Genomic DNA, 20,569 nt, shown 5'->3' on the forward strand with positions numbered 1-20,569 from the left:
GAGCAGGTCCCGTATTTGAGAAAATAGCTTTTTGCTAAGGTATATCACGCCTCGAACATTCGGAAGTTTGGCGGGATCGAGGTATTTTGGGAAATTCATAACTCCATCAAACTTTGACGGAATCTCATGGCTAAACCTTTAAATTGTCGAGGTAAGATGAAACTTCTGCATGCATGCAAAACATTCAGCTTGTTGGAGTAACAAATTGCTTTTCAGCAGACACTTACAATAAAATTTCATAGTCTCCCGAGGCAAATTAGCCATTTTTGAAGTCACCTTGAAAATCGTCCCGCAAAAACTGAAAAAATCGAATTGATCGAAATAAATGTGGTATTTGTACATCGAATATAATGGTTGACTTTCACTGACAAAAATGAGATGAGGCCAGTCGGTGAATGTCCAAAATTTGCTTTACACCGATTATAAGCATCCCCCTCCCCTGGGCTTAATTATTTAGCAAGGCCGAGTAGCTTAGCTTTTCTCTAAATTTACCGCTGTTAGCATAATCTGGCTGTTTTGACTTTCACGAAACGAAAAAATAACTTAATTTCGTATTGGATATACCTCTTTTTACTTTTTCTGTTTCTGAAACTTTTGTTATAACTAATGGCTCCTGGCGGCCTGTGGTTGGTGCGATGTTTTGACGTTTCTTGGTCTCAGGCCTCGCGCGTACGGCTCGAAGGTTCGAACTGACTGAGATCTAAGATCTAAGATGACATCCTCGTTGTCGAGCACTTCATTTCTAGTTCGTATAGTTCAGCAGCTGAAAAGGTATTCTGCTGTCACTAGATAAGGGTTCCTTGCTTTGTCTTTATTCGCCCTGTTCTTTCTTCGTTTTGCTAAAAAAACAAGTAACATAATTTTGATTGTATTAAGCAGAATTTAGAGAAACATAATTTCGGCATAATTTCCAAAAATTCTGAGCACTGCTAGAAGCATAATATGCCATTTTAGGAGCACAGTCAATAAAAACCTACCCCCCCCCCCACCCCTCATCCCCCTGATATAAGCCCCTATCCGGCCCCGTTTTTAAGTCCACACAAAACCCCTTATAAAGTTGTAAGCCTAGGACTTTTAACCGGAATTTCAGGGTCCCGACAATAGTGTTTTATTGTTTCCTCGTCACGCAAACTTACGATTGGGTTAGGCGAAGAGACTATGATCTGGGGTCAGGCCCTAAGAATGTCACCGTTGAAGGCTTCTTCTTTCACCAAGCTTAGGAGGATGACGGTGACGGAGCCCGTCAGCAAGCGGTAATCACGGCTGGGGAAAAGATATTTCAAGGAACAGATCCGTTGCGTGCCCCTGCATGTACATGTTAATAATAATAATTATACATTTACATAGCGCTAATGCTGTGAAATTACTCGTATATAACTGTTTGATGTTAGTTTTTACTGGTATCGGACTTTCAGATACCCGTTTGTTATATACCTGTGTTAACAATATGTTACCCGTCAGTGGTTAGCGTTTAGAATGTTCCATGAGCGAGTGCCTTTGACAATGTGATTTACATTTTCTGTTTTCTAGGGACGAAACTTAGCTGATCGTACGTTTTAATTTCTTTCACGGCACGGTTATTTATTAGTCAAATTGAAAGAACAGGAAGAGTTCGAGACATCACTGCTGTCGGTCACCAATGCCATCTCTAAGAGGTTAGAAGCTGTAATTTCCAATGTGTTGCATACATGTAATATTGCAAGATATTGATATCTCATGTAGCTTATTGGCTAAATACAAGAGAATATGATCAGGCTAGGATCATAACCTCTTGCTAAATACTAAGATTCCACCGGGACTCTTTGTCGAGTGATCGATGATGATTTGATCGGATTTGATCTCTATTCATCTCGAAAAATGCTTCTGAACTTTAAACGGTTGTTTTGAATTTTAATTTTATTGAATTATCTCGCCACCGGTGAAAGCTTTAAATAAGATGTCAGATTGGTAAGGGAGAGAACGGATAGTCAAAACTAAGCGACAGTCGGCAACAATGAGCCGGTAGTGACTATTGACTTAAAAGAAAGCAGGATGTTTTATGTAAGTCTATTTCTTTACCTCTATATTTCTTTTACCCCAACGTAAAAAAATATACTTTTTACGCTATCTTAGCTTGACTCCGGGCGAGTTGATCTTTATCCGGTATAAACTGAGCTCATGAGATTTTGTTGATCACGAGCATTTAAGCCGGAGTCATAACTCATTTTTTTTAGCACTGAAGAATCGGCTAAGGAAAGGCGATGCGCTAAAATCGCTTCCATTTCCAAAAGCTACTAACACGGAATACATGTAGACGATGACAACAGGTTATGTTTTATCAAATCTATTGAAATGAGTAATGAGTTTCAATTAGCCATGTAATCTGCCTCTTTTTAACTTCCATATAAACTCTTTTATTACAGTCGAACCTCCACTAACGGTCTCCTCTCTACAAGGGCCACCTCTTTACCGCGGCCACTTTTTTTCTGTTCCGGCTGTTGTAGCTAACCTCGCTAGCTACAACGGCCACCTCTCTACACTAAAACGCGTCCCGACTGAGCTAATCAATGAGTGCTGTATACAAAACCCCATTTTTTTAATTGGAAAAGGTCACCAAACTCGATCCGTGCGAAGTTTCGTTGGTCTCTGTTTCTGTTTAGTTTCTGTTTTATTGATATATTTTGATTGTGTTGCGTACAGTTTATATGCTAAATAAGCACTTTTAAGAAAATAAATGGTGCACCCCGATAAAAACAGGTGTCATATTACATGCCTACCTCCCCATAACGGCCACCTTTCGGCAATAGCCACTCTCCTCCATCCCCAGGATAGCTGTTGTGGAGAGGTTCCAGTGGCGGATCCAGACCTTGAGCTAAGGGGGTGGGAGCCGGTTTTGTTTTGCTTACCCTGTCGGCTTTTCTTCCTTCTGTGATTTCCTCTTTTTTTAACCAAAATGAGGGGGCGGGTCCCCCGGGCCCCTCCAGTAGATCCGCCACTGGGTTGGACTGTACATTAATTTAGGGCTCCCGTGTTACATACCTACAAACGCTCCTGCAGTGTTTTATCTTGCAGTATTTATCATTAGCGCAGTAAGTGAAGATTTTAACTGCAATGCGGATGCTTCAAAAACGCAAAAGGGGAAATCGACGGCTTGCAGCTATTCCAGTGAAGCCCGTCAGGTCCGACTGAAGGCGTTTCTGCGAAAAGTGAAAACTGTTTATTACAAAATGAACCCAAATAAGGTGGTTTATGATCCTGATTCCACACCCGCGTCAGTCCGACGGAAGTTCAAGCCCTACAACGCCCATCCAAACGCTATTCGCGAACGGACGGACGCCGCTCAAGCGCTGCGGCGAGAAATTAATAAACTTGAGAAAAAGGTTAACAGTAACAAGCTGAAGCCACGCGAAAGGAAGGCTATAGCTCAAGCGAAGCACTTTCTACAGAGCAACTTTGGCGAGCCCTACGCTGAGAATTATTATGCTGGAGACTGGATGCTGGGTCCAAACACATTTTGCTGGCAACCCGTTTGTTATGTGGGGAAGGATCTCCAAGCTCATTTTACCTACCACGACTGGGGTATACAACCAAAAACAGTGGACGATGTGAAATTTGTAATAGACCACCTAAAGCAGCTAAAAGATTCTTTGATGCAGTACATAGAAAACATGAAACTTGGTGTAAAAGCGGGTTTTGTCCGCTCGCAAGAAGATTGCCAGTACAGTTTGTACTCCATTCAGCGCGAGTATCTCAAAGTCTCCCAACATGGACCCAAAGGTACGTGTGGCATTGGCGCACTACAGTTAAGCTAAATAGCGCTCTGTTTAGCATAACTACCGCAGAAATTTGTTGTTAGCTCTCAGTAATTGTAAGGGTTAACCCCTACAGACACCCGCATCCCACATTGACTCCCACTCAAAAGTGCCATATTGGGATTTCCCCACGCATTTCTCTTGTTTTAAACACGCCCCGTGTGGAATTCAATAAACAGTTCTCTCCTATTTTTTACAAGAAAAATCGAACGTCATTTTCGGCCTTACTCTGTACAAGTTTGAAATGTGACTCTACTGCTGTGAAAGGGGGCGTTTCAATGTTTTGACGCATACTTCGAAAAGGTTGATAGATTAAATCTCTTTGGCAAGACAAAGAAAGAACAAGCCGCACTGCAGAATCGCGCCACCTTGTAACAACAAATTGCTTTATGTCATATTTTGAATTGTTTTTATAACGCTTCACATTTTGTTCCGTTTCTCGTAGATTTTTCTAGACCTGTTTTCATTGACATCAAATTTCGTATACAGCTATCGATTTTAAATTGACACATACCATGACAATATAGTGAACACTCTTTAACGTAACTGAGGTTGTTGTAAATTGTTTTGCACCGCTGAGCTTGATTCAGTTGTTTTTCTTCATTTCGCAGGTGTCTTAAACGAGACTTTTACACAAGAAATGCTTGATTCCAGATGGTTGGCAAAGCTTGAGAAAAGTGCTTCCGTTGAGTGGGTGAAAAAACACAGTGTCACAGTCCGTGCCTCTATAAACGAGTCACTAGTCGCGTATGTGGGAAGGCCGCTGGACAGTTTACTGACTTACCTGGAATTCAACCATTCTCAGTTTTGCGTCCCGAGTAACGTGTCCAGCGGTTTGGCTACGCTACCTGTGTCACATATCTACAAAAACGGGAGGAATACTGGAAACAAAACAATTGGAAAACTTCCCACTGGGGAACCCTTGAGTGGAAAGAAAGCCTACGAAATGATACTACCCTATTTCACAACCAATCACATGACACCAGATCAAATATATTCCCTCGGTGAAAAAATGCTGAGTCAGCTTTATCCAAGAGCCGTAGAAATCGCCAAGAAAATTACAGGGAAGAATAATGAACAGTAAGCTATGGAAGAGTTTAAGAAGCGTTTGAAAAGTCAAAGCATGTATTTTAATGACGAGAAGTTTCCAGAAAACGAGAGCGGCAAAGACGCATTCTCTAGGTGCACTAGTATGGAAGAAGCAAAGATACACTGCCCAAAGCGTCATCAAGCTATGTTGACTTGGTTTGATTACGTTTACTGTGAGTATACGAGATAACAAACTGGAGATTTGACAATAAACTATTTTATTATATCTCTCAATTACTACGGGCGCTGTGATTGGTTGATTCTATTGTACGGCCAGCTAAAATTTAAAGCTGTTTTTCTTGCCAAAATGTTTCCTGATTTATCGCCAAGTGTTCTTAACTTTAAGAGCAAGTAAAAGTTTAAAACCTCCTTTTACTTTAAATTGCCTATTAAAATGTGCTAACGACTTTACGATTTCAAATTGACTCGTTTTAATTGTTTTCGACATGCGTCAGAGATTTGAAGCCGTTCCGCGTAAATAGAAATCGTTCCCGAACCCGTCAGACACACAGTAGAGATATAATAAATATCTTACTAACCTCGTCTTCTTGGTCCGTACTGTTAGTTACGTATCCTCGTTTTTTGCTCTTCGATTTATGGCCCGCGCGTTTTGCGCCTGGGCCATAAATCAAAGGGGAAAAATCTCGGTCCGTAACTTTCAGCATGGACCTCGAACTCGGTTAGTAAGAGGTATATCAGGGCCATTTTTCAGATTTTATCATTATAAGAATTATATTTTGGAAGAAAATATTTAAACCGAGATATCATTTATTCCTTTATAATAGAGCAATAACTGATTACAGTGACTGTTTCTGTTAACTTAACAGAAACAGTTATTGAAATCACAGATAAAAAGCGTTGTTACACCTTCAACCGATTTCTTAAATTTTTCGTTCCGTTTTTGTTCAGCTTTGTTGGGTAGTCTTGAACCAAAGACCATTCACATGTTTCATTTCACCGGTAAACATAAAAGCACTCCTAACTGCCCTGTTCAGCTCGTCGCAATCTTCAACCCAGGGACTGCTTCCCAGAGTTACAGGTCAAGTGACGAAGATTGTACCAGGTCTTCGCAGTACAGAATGCCGTTCTTTCTGAAGGACCTGGGTCCAAGATACAGTGCTATGTCAGTGGCTGCACACGAGACAAGACCTGGTCACCACACACAGGTACTGAGGGACTTTGTGACGAACGTTGCAATAAGGTTTTGAACAAATATCATCGCAGCAAAGGTGAATTATCAGAGCACCAAATCAGCAAGGGTGCAGTATTAAGTAAATTAAGGAGGCTGTGCAATGCAATGTTTGGCTTATATCGAGTGTTTTAAGGTAGGCTATAGTGAGAATAACTTCAAAACTGAAGTCAAATTCAAAAAAAAAATTTTTCATCGATGGAAACTTAATTTTTTAAACATAAATCCTCTTACTTTTCAAATATATATGGGTTACTTAAAAAGCGTGAGGTCAAAATGGCTAGATAATGGCCAGGTTCTTTTTTTTTTTACGTGTTCGGTTTATGGGCCAACGGAGTCCAGGTCCATAAACTCGCAAAGAAAGAACGAGGCCAATATCGAGCTATCTCGACCGAACAAGCTTGGTCAATAAAGGATTTATTATATGACTTTCAGGGAAATTTTTCTTACGGGACAGTAATCCCGAGCGGAAAAGATAGCGCCATCTTGCCCGCTCGGGTAGCCAATCACAGCGCAGGATTTGGTTCATCTCGCCCGTTCACTGATCAGTTAGCCATGTAAAAAAGCCAAATACAGATACAGGCTTTAATTAAAGTGGGAGTTTTACTGAGTTCATCATACAATTCTCCATGCCTTGCATTCTGGGCTTGAGTTTTAACCATTTTCTTCCGCTGTCTCTGGAAATCTCTGCAGATATCTCCTTCTATTAAAGACACTTAGCGTTTGTAGCTTACTCCTGTACTTAACTGGTCATGACCAATTCCTTTCTTGATGAGTGCTGTTCTGCATTTCGTTAATAGGTTCAGGGTTTTGAGGAATTTTTTGGTGACAAGTGTGAAGATGTTGTGAGCTGGTTAAACAGTGCATCGTACTACACCGCGTTTACAGAGGGCTGGGCGCTATACGCCGAGAACCCGCTGATCGCTGAAGAAACAGACGTATATGATAACAATCCACTTCAGCTCTATGGCATGCTGAAATGGCAAATATGGCGGGCATTGCGTATGATGATAGACACAGGCCTTCATTACAAAGGTTCGTTGGAGCGAAGCGCACAAGACAACATTCTGTGTTAGGTGATCGGCAACAATGTTTGAAGTTTTATCACTTCTACTATGATGGACCAATACTGTCATTCTTTTTCAGTTAACACTATAGTGATGACATTAAACATACATGCAACCTGTTAAAAACAACCCGGCTTAATGTAAACTATGAGTCCTGATAACTCAAAAACGAGTCCAGTGGCCACACATTTTCATTTTCGAGTTGTAACCAGAACAACTATCTCGTGTTTCACAAAGCATTTTGAACCATCACCATGGACCCTAATCTTTGAAAGAATCGATACCCGTAACATTCAGAGACGTATTTTAAATTAAGGGTTGATATGATCTTTCTACTCAGGAATGAAACGAGGGGAAGCATTAAAACTCTTTGATGAAAAGGCCTGGGACACGACTGACAAGGCGATAAAAGAAGTCACTCGTTACCAGAGCAACCCGGGCCAGGCCTCCGCGTACATGATCGGCCAGCTGAAGATTTGGCAAATACGAAACGAAACCAAGGCGAAGATTGAAGCAAACAGAAAGATATTCAGCGAAAAAGACTTTCACTATCAGGTTCTGTCACAAGGTTCGTCGCCTCTGAGTTATCTAGAGAGTCATATGAAGAAGTATGCTGATTGCGTCATCCAATCAGAGTCTGACAATTGTAAATACATCACTGGTAGCCCTTGTGACGTAGATTCTGACGTCAGGACTTCGGTTGCCAAGAAACCCACTAAACCATTACAGGATCAGCCATATGACGAGCACCGTAACTGAATAGTGGGCGTGATGGAATGATCTTCACTGACTAATCAGTATTTGTATTTTTTAATTCTCAACTCAAATGGGCTCCTGAAATGACCAAAATCCTGACAAATGATTAAAATTAACCTTCAAATTAGTGAAATGTGCCTTGTGCTAGTCCCCTCCACAGCTGTTTTTTTGGGGGTGTCAAGCAAAAAAACAAAAAGGGCTACTACGGGTCGAGGAGACGACCCTTTACATGCACTGAAACGCGTTTTCGATCCGCTTTAGCTTTACAGCGATAATTGATTGCCTTGATTGCTGTGAAACTGGTCATGTCTTGTGGCACACCTTTCGCTTAGCTAATTTCCTGACCCACACTGCTCCGTCGCGAAAACGGAGCTTTTTAAAAACGCGCTCTTGAAACCGGAGGGATTTGAAAACGCCGGCTTTGCTTTTTCATGAGGACGGAAACATTTTGAAAACGGAGCTTTTCGAAAACAATGGCGTCACGATAATCACGTGATTTCCCTGACCGAGTTTTCCTCAAACACAAATCCAAAATGACCGGTGATTGTTGCGTTTTTAAATTTCTCCGGCGTAGAGTGGACGGAAAACATTTGATGCGTTTTCATATTCCTCCGGTGTAATGTGGACGGGGCCTCAGTTACAGCTGTCGGATAATCAAACTGTTTGCTGAGTAAATTGTGATAGACTTAAACACTTCCGTTCACACACGCCGGGCCTAGTACCGCCTGACCAAGCTTCGTTGCTGTTGATAAGCTGCTACGTCTTTTGCAACAAAACAATGTAATCTTCATTGCAGGGCGAGTCAGAATTTCCGTAAAATTACCTCAATGTAATGGTGTGATAAATATCTATCGAGTAAATAGTAACCAGTGGTTTTCATATCATAACCTGATCCGCATGTCTTTCCCCATATACCCCGCAAAAGGAGCCACTGAGAATGTTTGTGTTGGGGGGGTGTTCGTTATTTTTGTTTTCTTTCAGTTGATTTTTCCGTCTGTTTTCTTTTGTCTTTTTTTCTGAAATGAAAACAAATACAACGAAATATTGTTCGTTTGATTCTTGATAGCCTGCGAGCAGGCTTAGCTTTGAGTCACGCTCGCGAGTGGCGAAGAGCAAAGCCATCCGGCGAGAAGGAGTCTGGTGAAGAGGCGCCAAGAAAGTAAGTCTTGATCTCTGTAATATTTTCATTTCTGCTTTGCCTGAGCGAAGTGAAATACCATTGGTCGATAGGCCGGAAAGGCGAGAAAACTGTCAATCTATTGCGTTTGATGAGGAGCGATTAGATCCCCATGGAGACGGTAATTTACCGCACGTTCAACACGCGCAACAGAAAATAAGTCGTCCACATTTTAGAGCCAGAGAAAGAGTTGAGTGCTCGTATTACTGATGTTTCAATAAAGTTCCAGTCTATTTCTGGTTAAATTTCAAAGTAAAAAGGTAGCAGGAAATAGCAGTTGAAAGCATGTTAATGAATCAAGACGTACTTCTCGTGTTGGAGACTGTATATGAAGAGAGTTAACTATTAAAAACGTATGTGATTGTAAGCGGCAACGAAATAGCCTGCAGAACAGGCGGATTAGCGGGGCAGAGAGCGAAACGCGATACGCGAGCGCGGAGCGCGACCACGACCGCGAAGCGCGAGACGAATTTTGACTTGTCTGTAAATTTTGCTCGGTTCGCGGGAAAAAAATTACAGACAAATGTATGGAAAATTAAAAAAATTTAATTAAGCGTCTTCTAGCCAAGCTATATCCTTTAAACTTGGTGAATGCAATCTTCTACCTAGTATTTTAACGTTTTGATTCACAAATTGGGTAAAATTCAATTTTGGAAAATGTTATTTGCCGTCGGATTCCCATACAAACAGTGTAATTTCTGACCACTTGGCTTACTCGTCAAGATGGCGTCGTCAACCGTGATAAGGTGCATCAAGTGTGTGTCCTCGCTAGACATAAACTTTGACGGTTTTTAATTCTTCGGCAAAGGTTTATCAACAACGGATATCGCGTCTGCATGTTGTTGTGAAAAGGATTTACAATTTTCCCGAGAAATCAGAGCTGCCAAAGTTCATACTTCCGGTGAGAACTAATTGGCTTATTTTTTCCGGGGATCAGAGCAAGGTCGCGACTTCGCCGCTCGATTTCGCGCTCGCGGCTACGCCGCGCACGCTTCTGCTCCAACGTGAGCCTGCTCGCAGGCTAGATTCTTGAGTGTAGTGACAAATTTAAAAACAAAACGGTGGATCGGGTTAACGACAAGTTCACCTTTATGTCTGGCAGTGGACAAAAATAATTCAATTGAACGTCTCTTTATCTGGCTTTCTTTACCCGTGAAGCATAGTTCTAATTATAAATAGTTTCGATATCTTAACGTATTGTATTATATTTTTAGGTTTAATTTCATCTTATATATTTGTAATTTTAACGAGTTGTTAAGTATATCATTTATCAGCCACTTTCGGGGGCTGCAATGATTTTACTTAATAAAGCTATCTATCTGTCTATCTTTACTGAGCAGCAGCTCGCCTGGAAAAATTGAGCTTGATCTATCTAGTTCCATCGTTGCTGTCTCGTCTGCACCTCTAACAAATGGTAATTTGCATGAAGTTAAGACTGTCGTTGAATTATTGATCCGTTAGCCGCGGGATCCATCTTTCATTTTAATTGTCTCACTTGCACATGTAAAATTTCTGATATCTCTATTGAACAAATGATAATTTGCACGAACTGAGGCCGGAACTATCGTTTATTTATTGCTGTATGAGATACTTCAGGAACACATGTTTTAACACGTGCTAATCGTAGGAACCCCAATCAACTGGTGCTGTCATAATTTTTCTATTAAAGATCTGTAACCCTTAAGTTGGATGTTAGCCATGTTCGGCGAGTTGCTAGAGCCAAAACGTTGCATCAATAGTTTTACATTGAATTTTTTCAGTATCAAGACCACATGTAGTTTCCTTTCGATATTAGCAGTGTTTATCTCTGCGGTTCACCACAATATTCGTTTTCTCGGCCAGTCTCATGTGCAATAACACATGTAAAATTTTTAGAATCTATTTCAAGGTCAGTGACGTTCGAGAAAGAACTTATCAGTGACTAACAAGAAAAAAATAGTCAACTGCCATATACTAACGGAGCAATCAGTCTTTTCCAGCGATGTATATAAACCCACCACAGCGGAAATAAATTATTTTTCAGTGACAACAGAAACGAAATCAAAACCCGACGTCCACAGCAAATTAAAACACATTTTTACAATGGTTCTTCAAGTGCTGCGCAATTTGACGTTTTGGTGCACTAACTGAAGCCATCCCCTGCGAAACTAACTCGCTCTACCTAGCCAAACAACAATTTGTCAAAACTTGATATTTGATGTGTAGGTAGCCGTATGTGATTTATTTTAGCTGAAAAACGAAATAAAAAAGATTTCCGTGTTTTCGTGCACAACTTTGAACAAATATCAACATGTTTTTCGGTCAATACGAGAAGTTAATTCCTTCGTGCTGAAGCCACGGCTACCAACATTTTCAGCTGCTGAAGCTTAAATTTCTAAGGGCAAATACTGGGTGGGATTGGGCTAGCGCTGACATCTAGCTCAAAGTTACCTTTCTTTTCTTTTTCTTATATTACTTCAAGTTGACAAGGTAGGCGCTTCCTCGAAGAAACATGGATTTGAGCCTTAAACTTTTCGTATTAATGAATGTTTAGCGAATTTTCCTATTTTCCTTACCAAAAAGACAAAGTCGTGAACACAAGACACCTTGGTTTCTACGTTTCAGTCCGGCATTTTTCCTGTCCTTGACCTGAGAGGTGAAGCCTTTCCTGTTGTGCACGAGACTTGGAACTACGCCGAATTTTATGGAAATCATAGATACCTGGAGTGGACTGGACTTGTGAAAGAAAAGGAAGTGAACAAAAACAAGTACAGAGAAATCAAGGTTTATAGGAGAAGACGATTTATCGGCAAGGAACTTGAAAACGCATTGAGATTTTAAAGGGGTGTTGTTCAAGACAAATCAGTCTAATAATAAGTCTATGGAATGCGTGTGTTTTGACCCTTACGCTTGTTTCTATGTTAGTACAAAGAGTCATTTTTAGCTCGGCTGTTTTCGCAAACACGAATCGAAACCCTGCTGCTCTAAGCTTCCGCTTTAGTTGAAGCCATTATCATGTATCAGGTCACTTCTAGGGTCATCGATTCACATTTCAACCAAAGATATACCATCTGCATCACCTTGTTAGAGCTTCTACCGTCGAACGAGAACGAGGATGGGATTCGAGCGCCTGCACGACATCAGACTTTTCTCGCCCGGTGTCTTATGACAAAATAGCCGCAGGTTTCAACAGCGTAATGAGCTTACCCGTAATCTACTTCCTTGATTTTCACCTTAATGCATTTATGAGCAATTTAGGAAGCGATTTTGAACAGCTAGGTCACGAAGTAGAAACCGAGCGGGACTTTGAAATTGCACACCACGCATCGTAATGGCGAAGTCTCACGCTCGTGTTGGGCCAAAAGAACTTCTTCCTAATAGGGGAGAACAATAATTACAAAAAGAGCCTTGGACGCGATAGCCGTTCAGACTTTGACATTTTAGAGTGGAGAACGGAAAGGCGTTTGTCAAGGTATTTAGAAAGACTCACATCGACAGTTTGAATCAAAAATATCTTTTTTTCCGGGTCAAAATAAACTGGTTTAATCACTTTAAATTTAGAGTGTACCGAGAACAATGTTTTTCAAATGATTCCTTTCTGATGAATGTTATGGTTTGTCGAGCACATGTACTAAGAGGCTATAGCATCATCAATCATTAAAGATCTTAGTATCAAATAAAAGGAAAACCTGTTTCTCTTTTGTTACGCATCTCGCAATGTTTTTTACTTCCGTGTCCCTCTTTCCACGTTTCCACATCCTGGTCTAGACGTTACAAATGCCAGCGTGCGGAAATCAATGGGAAATGAAATACAATCAACACACAATTGTTTGAAAGGGCAAAGAGCCACGAGGATCTGCTATTTAAGACGCGCATGTTATACCACTGCTAGCTTTCTTTAAGCGGAGATTTAGCGTGGAGAGGATCCAGTACTGCAGTTTAAAGGACTTCATGTCAACAAAGATGAAACCGCGTTGTTTGAATACCTTCTTCATCTCGGCTGTTTTCTTAATCCTGTTTGTCCCGGAGGGTAAGTATTTTTTACTTTGGCTAAAATGGTTCCCAAAAGTTTCGTCCATCGTTTTATCCTTTAGTCCTTAATGTCAGTTCTGGGGAAAATTTCGTATTTTGCGAGGAACGCTGTTGATAAAAAGGTTAAATATTTCTACTGCGTGAGTTCCCCCTGTCTCTCTGGTGTCATCGCGCGTGTTATTTAAAGGTTCTTGTTTGTGCTAAAAGAACTTTTGCCCAATTTTCGTCTGACCAAATGTTTGTTTTAACTTCTCACAGCCGGCCCTATTTAAGATATCATGGTCCTGTGAACATCTTTGACCGGGTGAGCGCCAGTTGGGGAAGCTGAATGAAAGGACAATCTGAATGACGAGTGGCAGGGGGAGGGGTAGGGAAACGCGGAGTGGAGAGTGGTGTTGGTTAGCGACGTCGTTAGCCTGCAGTACTGGCGCTTTTGCTCAGCGAGCGCTGGATACTTTTACTCGTGCATCTGGCGACCTCCGTGGAAGAGGACGAGGAATAGGACGGGGAGGAAAGGAGAGACTGTAAAGCCTGTGGAATAAAATCGATAAACGGCTTATTAGAGTCGCTTCCTCTCCGCCTCTTCTACACCCTCCTCTACGATGGCCGACCGATGCGCAAACACGCTCGCTTGCGTTGCCGGCAAAAATGCGTGCACTGCTAACTAGTAGACTACGAGTAGTCCCTCTTTCGCTTAGTCCTTCGCGCGTGACGCGTAAGAAACCTGCGAGAAAAAAAATAGCCGCGCGTTTTTTCTCGCGGTTTTCTTCCGCGTCACGCACGATGTACTAAGCGAAAGAGGGACTACTCGTAGTCTACTAACTAGTGGCCACAACGATTACTGATGATTACACGAAAACGCGTCTTGTCATAACTATTTTAACACAGTATATTCTTTTTTTTTTTTTATTCAGGCTTTTCAATGGAATGTTACACATGCACGTCGTCTAAATCTTGGGAAGACTGTCTGGAGACCAGCCGAATTTTCAAATGTGAAAATCTTTATTCTAAATCGCCTGCCGTGGATTTGGTTTGTCTCTCGGTGGTTCGTTCAAAGCTGCGAACATGGAATCAGCAGATTACCCATTATGCTACATTTTGCTCTACCAAGGTATGACTGTATTGTTCAAATACATAAACAATAGTGCAGCTGATATACATAATTCAGTGGATAAGAACATCACAAAAATATCATTAAAAACGTTGTCAAAAACTGAGACGCATTTAGGCGTTGTCCAGCAGCAAGGTCATCAAGAGCTTTGATGAGAATGTTAATGACGACAACGATCAGAGTGTCTCGTATCTCGTTTTATCGATTTTTTCAGTATTTTGTCCGGATTTTTTCACAGTACACTTCTTGTCTTTAAGGAACAGCGGAGCCGGGGAGGCTGGGGGGCTTTAGCTCCCCCCCCCCGCCCCAATTTCAAGCAAAAAATCAATAAAATAATAATTTTACAAATATCTCCAGACCCCTACAACTGGGTTAGTACCTCTGGCGCTCGCTTGTAAGCCTCCCCGCCCCCCCCCCCCCCCCTCCAATTCAAAATACGCTCAGCCATCCCTGTGTTTGTGGTCCGTAGCACCAGAAACTTCTGAATCTTTGCTGAAACCAGGATCTGCTGAAACCTATGTACACGTCAGCTGCTGAGCTTGTAAACCGTTACCTTTTCCTAGACCGCATATGAAATGGTATTTTAAAGATCTTTAAAGGCACTCAGGCTATTCCAGCCTGTTTGGAAATGAATAGAGCGGTAAAGATTTAAAGGCTTTTTAGTTCTGACTGGGCTTCGTAAGTGGGCAATATATACTACCAAAACGCTACAAGGCAATAGTCTGTTTTGGATGAGAAATAAATACCAGTTCTCTGATCAATAAAGCGATCTGTTATCATCCTTAGGCCTTAGGAATTAGCAATGCCATGTTTAATACAGGGAAAAATTAGATAAATTACCTAATCTGTTGCAGTCTAAGAAACTCAAACCCCCCGGGGGGGGAGGAGACTCCCATATAAAAGGGACGGGATTGCTCGTCGGAAATTGTGAAAAGAACCCCAAAGAGAGGTACCAGAATCTTGTTTTGTGGGCGTGGCTTGAAATGTTTTTGACCCCTAAGAGGTACCAATTCTAAAACAGCATATTGTCTCCTGTCGTATATTTTTCGCCTCAATATATACCTTAAAAGATACCGTAAAAGCTCCCGCTATGGACTTTTTGAAGCTGAACACCCTAAGAGGTACCAAACTCTCTTTTTTAACCCCTAAAAATTACGGCGAGCACCCCGTTTTTTTTATATGTAAGTTCCCCCCCCCCCCACCCCTCTCGGGAAAAACCCCAAAGTGACCAGCGGCTTGGCATTGTTCATTTGTCATATGTTTGCGATTTACAGGACATGTGCGACGAAGCAGCCTGTGAGAGGGACATGCTCCAACGCAACGAGTATAACATAACCAAGGCTCGGCGTTGTAATATCGAATGCTGTCCAGAAGACAAATGTAATGGGAAGTTAAACGTCGTAAACTTAGCTGAAGTGACCGAGGATATGTCCAAAGGAGAAGTCCCGTTCATTAGCTGTCTTTGTGTCATCACTTTAGCTCTCGCAAGCTTTATCCTGGGAAACAATTGATTGCGGAATGAAAATGCTGTGATTTCATTTATTGTTTAATCAAGTGGGACAAAGAAAGGATGGTTGTGTAAGAGTAGCCCCTCAAACCCTTTTTCTATTCAGTATATCTGGCCAAGTTAAAAAAAAAAAAAAAAACACCCATGTCCTCAGTGTTAACAAGCAGATTTTTGGATTTTCTATTCTTGTTTTTTCCAGTCCACGAACTCAATCCATCGGAAGGAAAAATATGGCGCCTAGCTAATTTACCCGTAATTGCGTCTTAACAAACAAGAGCCTTGTAAACGCGCAGTTCAGAGGCGGCGGGGCGTTTTGAAACATGGGTGGGGGCGGGGGGGGAGAGCTCATCGTTAAGCCAAGTACATACCTCTACTCGTATTTTCCAACATGTCTAACATTGTTCGTTTGCGCAAACAAACTTCTTTGCGATGTCTACAGTGTTCAATGTGTCCGTAATGGACTTACGACAATGCCGCAGAGGGCAGTTGTTTAGATCATCCTTCTTCATAGTCTTCATGGTGTTTCTAAGATAGGTTTTTGGTCTTCGTAGGGCAGAAAATGTGCCTTCGGAAGTCGCCGATGCCACAGGTTATGTCAAATACAATCTTAACAGTTTGTCCACCTCTTCTAGAAGGTTTTGGTGACAGGAGTTTTGTTGAGAGCTAAGCAAATGGTTTTTATAATGGTAACCCGAAGTACTTCGGGCAGATCACGAAACGGAATATATTGTCAAACCATTACCATACAGCGCTAACGATATTTTCCGCACTGAAACGCGGGGGTGGGGGGATGCTGAGTTCCCCCAAATTTTCGTTTGCTCCTCCCCCCTGCTCCGCCGCCGATGCAGTTGCTAAAGTTGTTAAAAGCTTAAAACTTAGCGACACAATTTTGTTAACACAGTACATATTTTACCAAAATATGACTTTCTTTACACCTAATTGGCCTTGTTAGGTTTGCAAGGCATTGTGTTGAAATGTACAGCTGTCATTCTTTGACTTGAACGGAGAGGGGGGCGAGCGTGCAAGTACAATGCGTGAAGGAGGGGGGGGGGTCGGTAGTGTGAAGAGCTTTGGGAAATGAAACATAATATATTAAAATAATAATAAAATCTCTATTATTGTGGTGTCCACTTCCCATTATTAAGAGGGAGAGTTTGAATTAAAAAAAACTATTTAATGTAACTACCTACAGCTATTACAATAATGTTATACACTAAACTAATCATAGCACGGTTGATGAATTAAAACGTTTTCATTAAAGAACACTTCTAAAGAAGTATAAACTAGTAGCTTACCTTGCTTCTGGTGACAGACTATTTCACAAGACAGCTCCTCTGTAGGCAAAGATATCTTTGAGAACGTGGATTAAAAAGACTATGTAAACAGCTAATAGCTATTGTTTGTTATCCTTCACGCACGGTTTTGAAAATTGGGGAATATCACTCGGATGTTCTCCAGCTTTGGCTGGGGAATATTCAGTCGCGTGGCGGGTTTAGACCAACCGTACGCGAGCGAAAATATTTGATGGATTGTAAGTTTCGACACCCGTGGATTGTATAGCTGTAGATGTTCTTTGTCACAGGGGAGTTGTGACCATATATATACGCACCTACGCACGTGCGCACCTCCGGAAATCCAGAAAAAAAAGTAGATATTTATTATTGACAAGCGTCTTTCTGGTTTGACAGTCTCTCCAAGTCCTTCCTAGTAAACCTACTATCAAAAATCCCAAAGGGTTGAAACATAAACCACATAAGTTACTGAATACTCATCGTTTTTCCACATCAGTGATTTGTGCCCTGTACCGTGGAGAATGGCATTTCTGAGCCTCAGAAAAATATCTTTGGGGAAAGGGGGGGAGCAAGACCCCAAACCGACCTAGCGACTCGCGCCTTAAGAGGCCCTGCGCCTAAGAAACGACCGATGATTTCCGGCTAAAAAATAAAATCGACCGATTTTTGTCTCCCAAGTAGAGGTTACCGAATACTATTTAAAACTGAATTTCTTTTGTTTCAGTTTCGCTTTAAACCAAAAATATCGAGCCGCAAACTTTTTCCGTCTGATAGCAGCAAAATCAGGCCGAAAATAAGGCCCCGCAAAATACTGTTCAGAAATTACTATCGCAACGCAAAATAATGAGAAAACTACACAGTGTTGAAGAAAAAGGCCTTTTAATGCAATATCATTCGATAAACATCACAAAACTGCCGAAGCGATTAAAAAATAAAGTTTCAAATGTTGCATACTAAATTAGATGGAGCGTTGGAGCTGATTTTAAAATAATTATTTCTCAAAAGTTCAACGCTTTTGAAAGCAATCACAGTGATGAATTAGACATTGGAGGGATACACATCACGTCTCTGGAAAAACACTTTTCGGCCAAAGTATATTGACCTTGTACCAAGCGTTCAAAGTTACCGTGTCTACCGTTATCCTGCTACTTCGGCGAAACACTTTTCTTTTGCCAATACGGCCGTGGATAGCGTGTTAAACGCCACTTTAAACCTTGCTAGGCATTCAAAGACCATCCTGAGTAGAAGGACGTAGAATTGAAAGAGAGAGGAAGATGAAAAATAAGCAGAAAAAGAAAATAACTCGAAATTACCATCTGCTAACGAAAGTTGAATCTGGAAAATGTCGTCGCGTGACAGCGGCCATTGACGTCATTTGTACAAATAGCGGAATCCAAACGAATGCACAAATAGGGAAACAATTTTTCCCGGCCAGAAAACGTTTAGTGGAACAATGTTATGTTATTTTTTCACAAATGATGGTCACTCAAAAAGAAAACCTTCCCCAACCGCCACACCGTTTTGGCCGCAGCGTGATCTGAGTTATGGGGTCACGACTAGATCCCTAGCCGCTGACCGCCGAAAGGACATTGCAGACTCGTTTTCCCACGCTCTTGCGACTTGACGTGACAAATGACGTCTTTACAAAAGCTCCATAGGCCAGGAGGTAATGCGTATTTGCCCTGTCAAGAACAAATAGAATTTGTAACAAGAAGTGTCGAGCGTTGAGCGTAATTTTTCGGGCAATGGACTATCAAGCAGCAAGAGAGAGTCTGAGAACGAGCTTAAAATAAGACCTTGCATTTGATTGGTGGTTCTTCTCAACGCCAATATGACAGCGTTTCTGATTGGTGTACCGTTAAGTTATATAGACACAGTTGGCGTCCTTACGTTGTGTGACACAGTGAAGACTTGCTACGAAGCTACAAACGGAGAGACGACTTTCGAACTTGGTTTGTAAGTCCATTTCTCAACAACGCTTTGTTGGCTTTGGGGAAAGTCCCCGGACCTGAGGCAGAAAGTGTCAGTCGTAAAGAAGTAGGTGTTTCTCAAGTCACTAGCGAAGAAGCTTCATGGCAGAGCTGAAGGCGAGAGGAGGACATTTCTGTCGAAGCAAAGTTATGCAAGGAGACATCTTTGGCTGATGTTCAACTCAACGGGGCTTACTCTCACTGTGTCCCACCCTTTTTAAGTCTGAGAAAGTCAATGGTCAATGTTTTAAAATTGTAGTGTTATTTGGGTTCGTTATTAAGAGTTCTTGACACAAACCTTGCGTCGCCGCGTCCAGTTTAGAGGTCGCCACGTGCTTACAATATGGCGGCAAGTTCAATGCGATCTTTTGGTTGCAACGAAGGCATTTGTTGTCGTAACTCGTTCGTCTCGTTATTTCGTTTTAGTGCTTGAGGCTGTGATCACACAGAGCTGATCACTGATAATTGAGTGTTTAGGCTGTCGAGCATTTTTACTTGTTTGGGGATCAATTTTCGCCAAACTTTGAGTGCATGCAACCGCGTTCATTTCGAGGCTTTTTGAAGATTGGCAAGGTTTGAAACTCGCGTAAGTTAAACCCAACAGTACGGGGAGTTTGTGACAAAAAACTTGGTTCATGCCTTTACTTGGATTATGAGAGAAATCTTGAGTTAAATAGATACAAGTAAACGAAGGTCGCATGCACTATATACCTGACAATAATAAGGTCAAGGTCTTGTATCTTAGATAATTTGCATGAAATTTTGCAGAAATTCAGTTTTGTTAAGGCCGTGCAGTTTTCTGTTGTATTTTATTTGAATGAGCTCTTGAATCAACAAAACAAAACTTTTGAAGGACCTTCAAGCAGCAATTACAGGTTAACCTCTTTAGAAATTACCCTGAGTCAAGTGTCTGTCTTGTGAAGGTATTTAAAGATTACACGAATTCCTGTTTCTTAAGGATCGTAAGAACATGGTGAACTATCTGTCATATAGAGGAGTTTGTAAGAGAGGTTCAACCATACACTCTTCAAGGATTTGCAGGTCTTGGAATAATTTTTTGAAATTCAAATTTAAGGACTCTTGCAGCCTGTCAAATGAAATCTAATTATTACCTCTCAGTAATTCAAGACTTAAGAGAAGACTGAATATCTAACACTCACTGGAGGCAAATGTAAAAATATGGCAATAGAGAGTGAATGGAACAAAATTAATTACCATAAATCCTTGAATTAGTGCCTGGGGCGCTTACATGTAATTCAAATTTAGGAGAATATGGGGGCGCTTATTTAATTTGTCCCAAATCGTGGTCTGACATGATCATTTTTTTCATACATCTGCGCATAGACAACAACATAAACTGTTTATCAACATAAAAAGCTGATCCTTAAGTTTAAATCACGGCACCATCAGTACTTAACCTGTTCACTTAACATGTTCTCAAACTGAAACAATGCACAAATCTAATACTACATGAAGAAAACTATACATCTCTTGTTGGCTCAGTACTCGTCCACAAAATGGTCGAAGTTGAGGGGGGCGCTTATTTAAGGGGAGGCGCTTATTTTTAATCTTGGCCGATAGGAGGGGCGCTTATTCAAGGGGGGGGGGG

General features: G+C 41.3%; 1 protein-coding gene and 1 pseudogene across 2 annotated transcripts; both read left to right on the forward strand.

Annotated features, from left to right (window-relative positions):
• Positions 1-2,983: 2,983 nt before the first annotated feature.
• LOC145479558 (uncharacterized) lies at positions 2,984-8,171 on the forward strand (annotated as a pseudogene). Its single transcript, XR_014048433.1, has 5 exons — positions 2,984-3,756; positions 4,403-5,053; positions 5,790-6,046; positions 6,870-7,104; positions 7,477-8,171. The product of XR_014048433.1 is annotated as an uncharacterized LOC145479558 (transcript).
• Positions 8,172-11,466: 3,295 nt separating this feature from the next.
• On the forward strand, positions 11,467-20,565 carry LOC145479562 (uncharacterized). The gene is made up of 3 exons (XM_081457959.1): positions 11,467-13,078; positions 13,995-14,191; positions 15,466-20,565. Exons 1-3 carry the CDS (start codon positions 13,000-13,002, stop codon positions 15,700-15,702), a joined length of 513 nt encoding a protein of 170 aa, XP_081314085.1. The 5' UTR covers positions 11,467-12,999; the 3' UTR covers positions 15,703-20,565.
• Positions 20,566-20,569: the final 4 nt, after the last annotated feature.

This window comes from Orbicella franksi, chromosome 2 (assembly GCF_964199315.1).
Source record: "Orbicella franksi chromosome 2, jaOrbFran1.1, whole genome shotgun sequence".
NCBI classification, from domain to species: domain Eukaryota; kingdom Metazoa; phylum Cnidaria; class Anthozoa; order Scleractinia; family Merulinidae; genus Orbicella; species Orbicella franksi.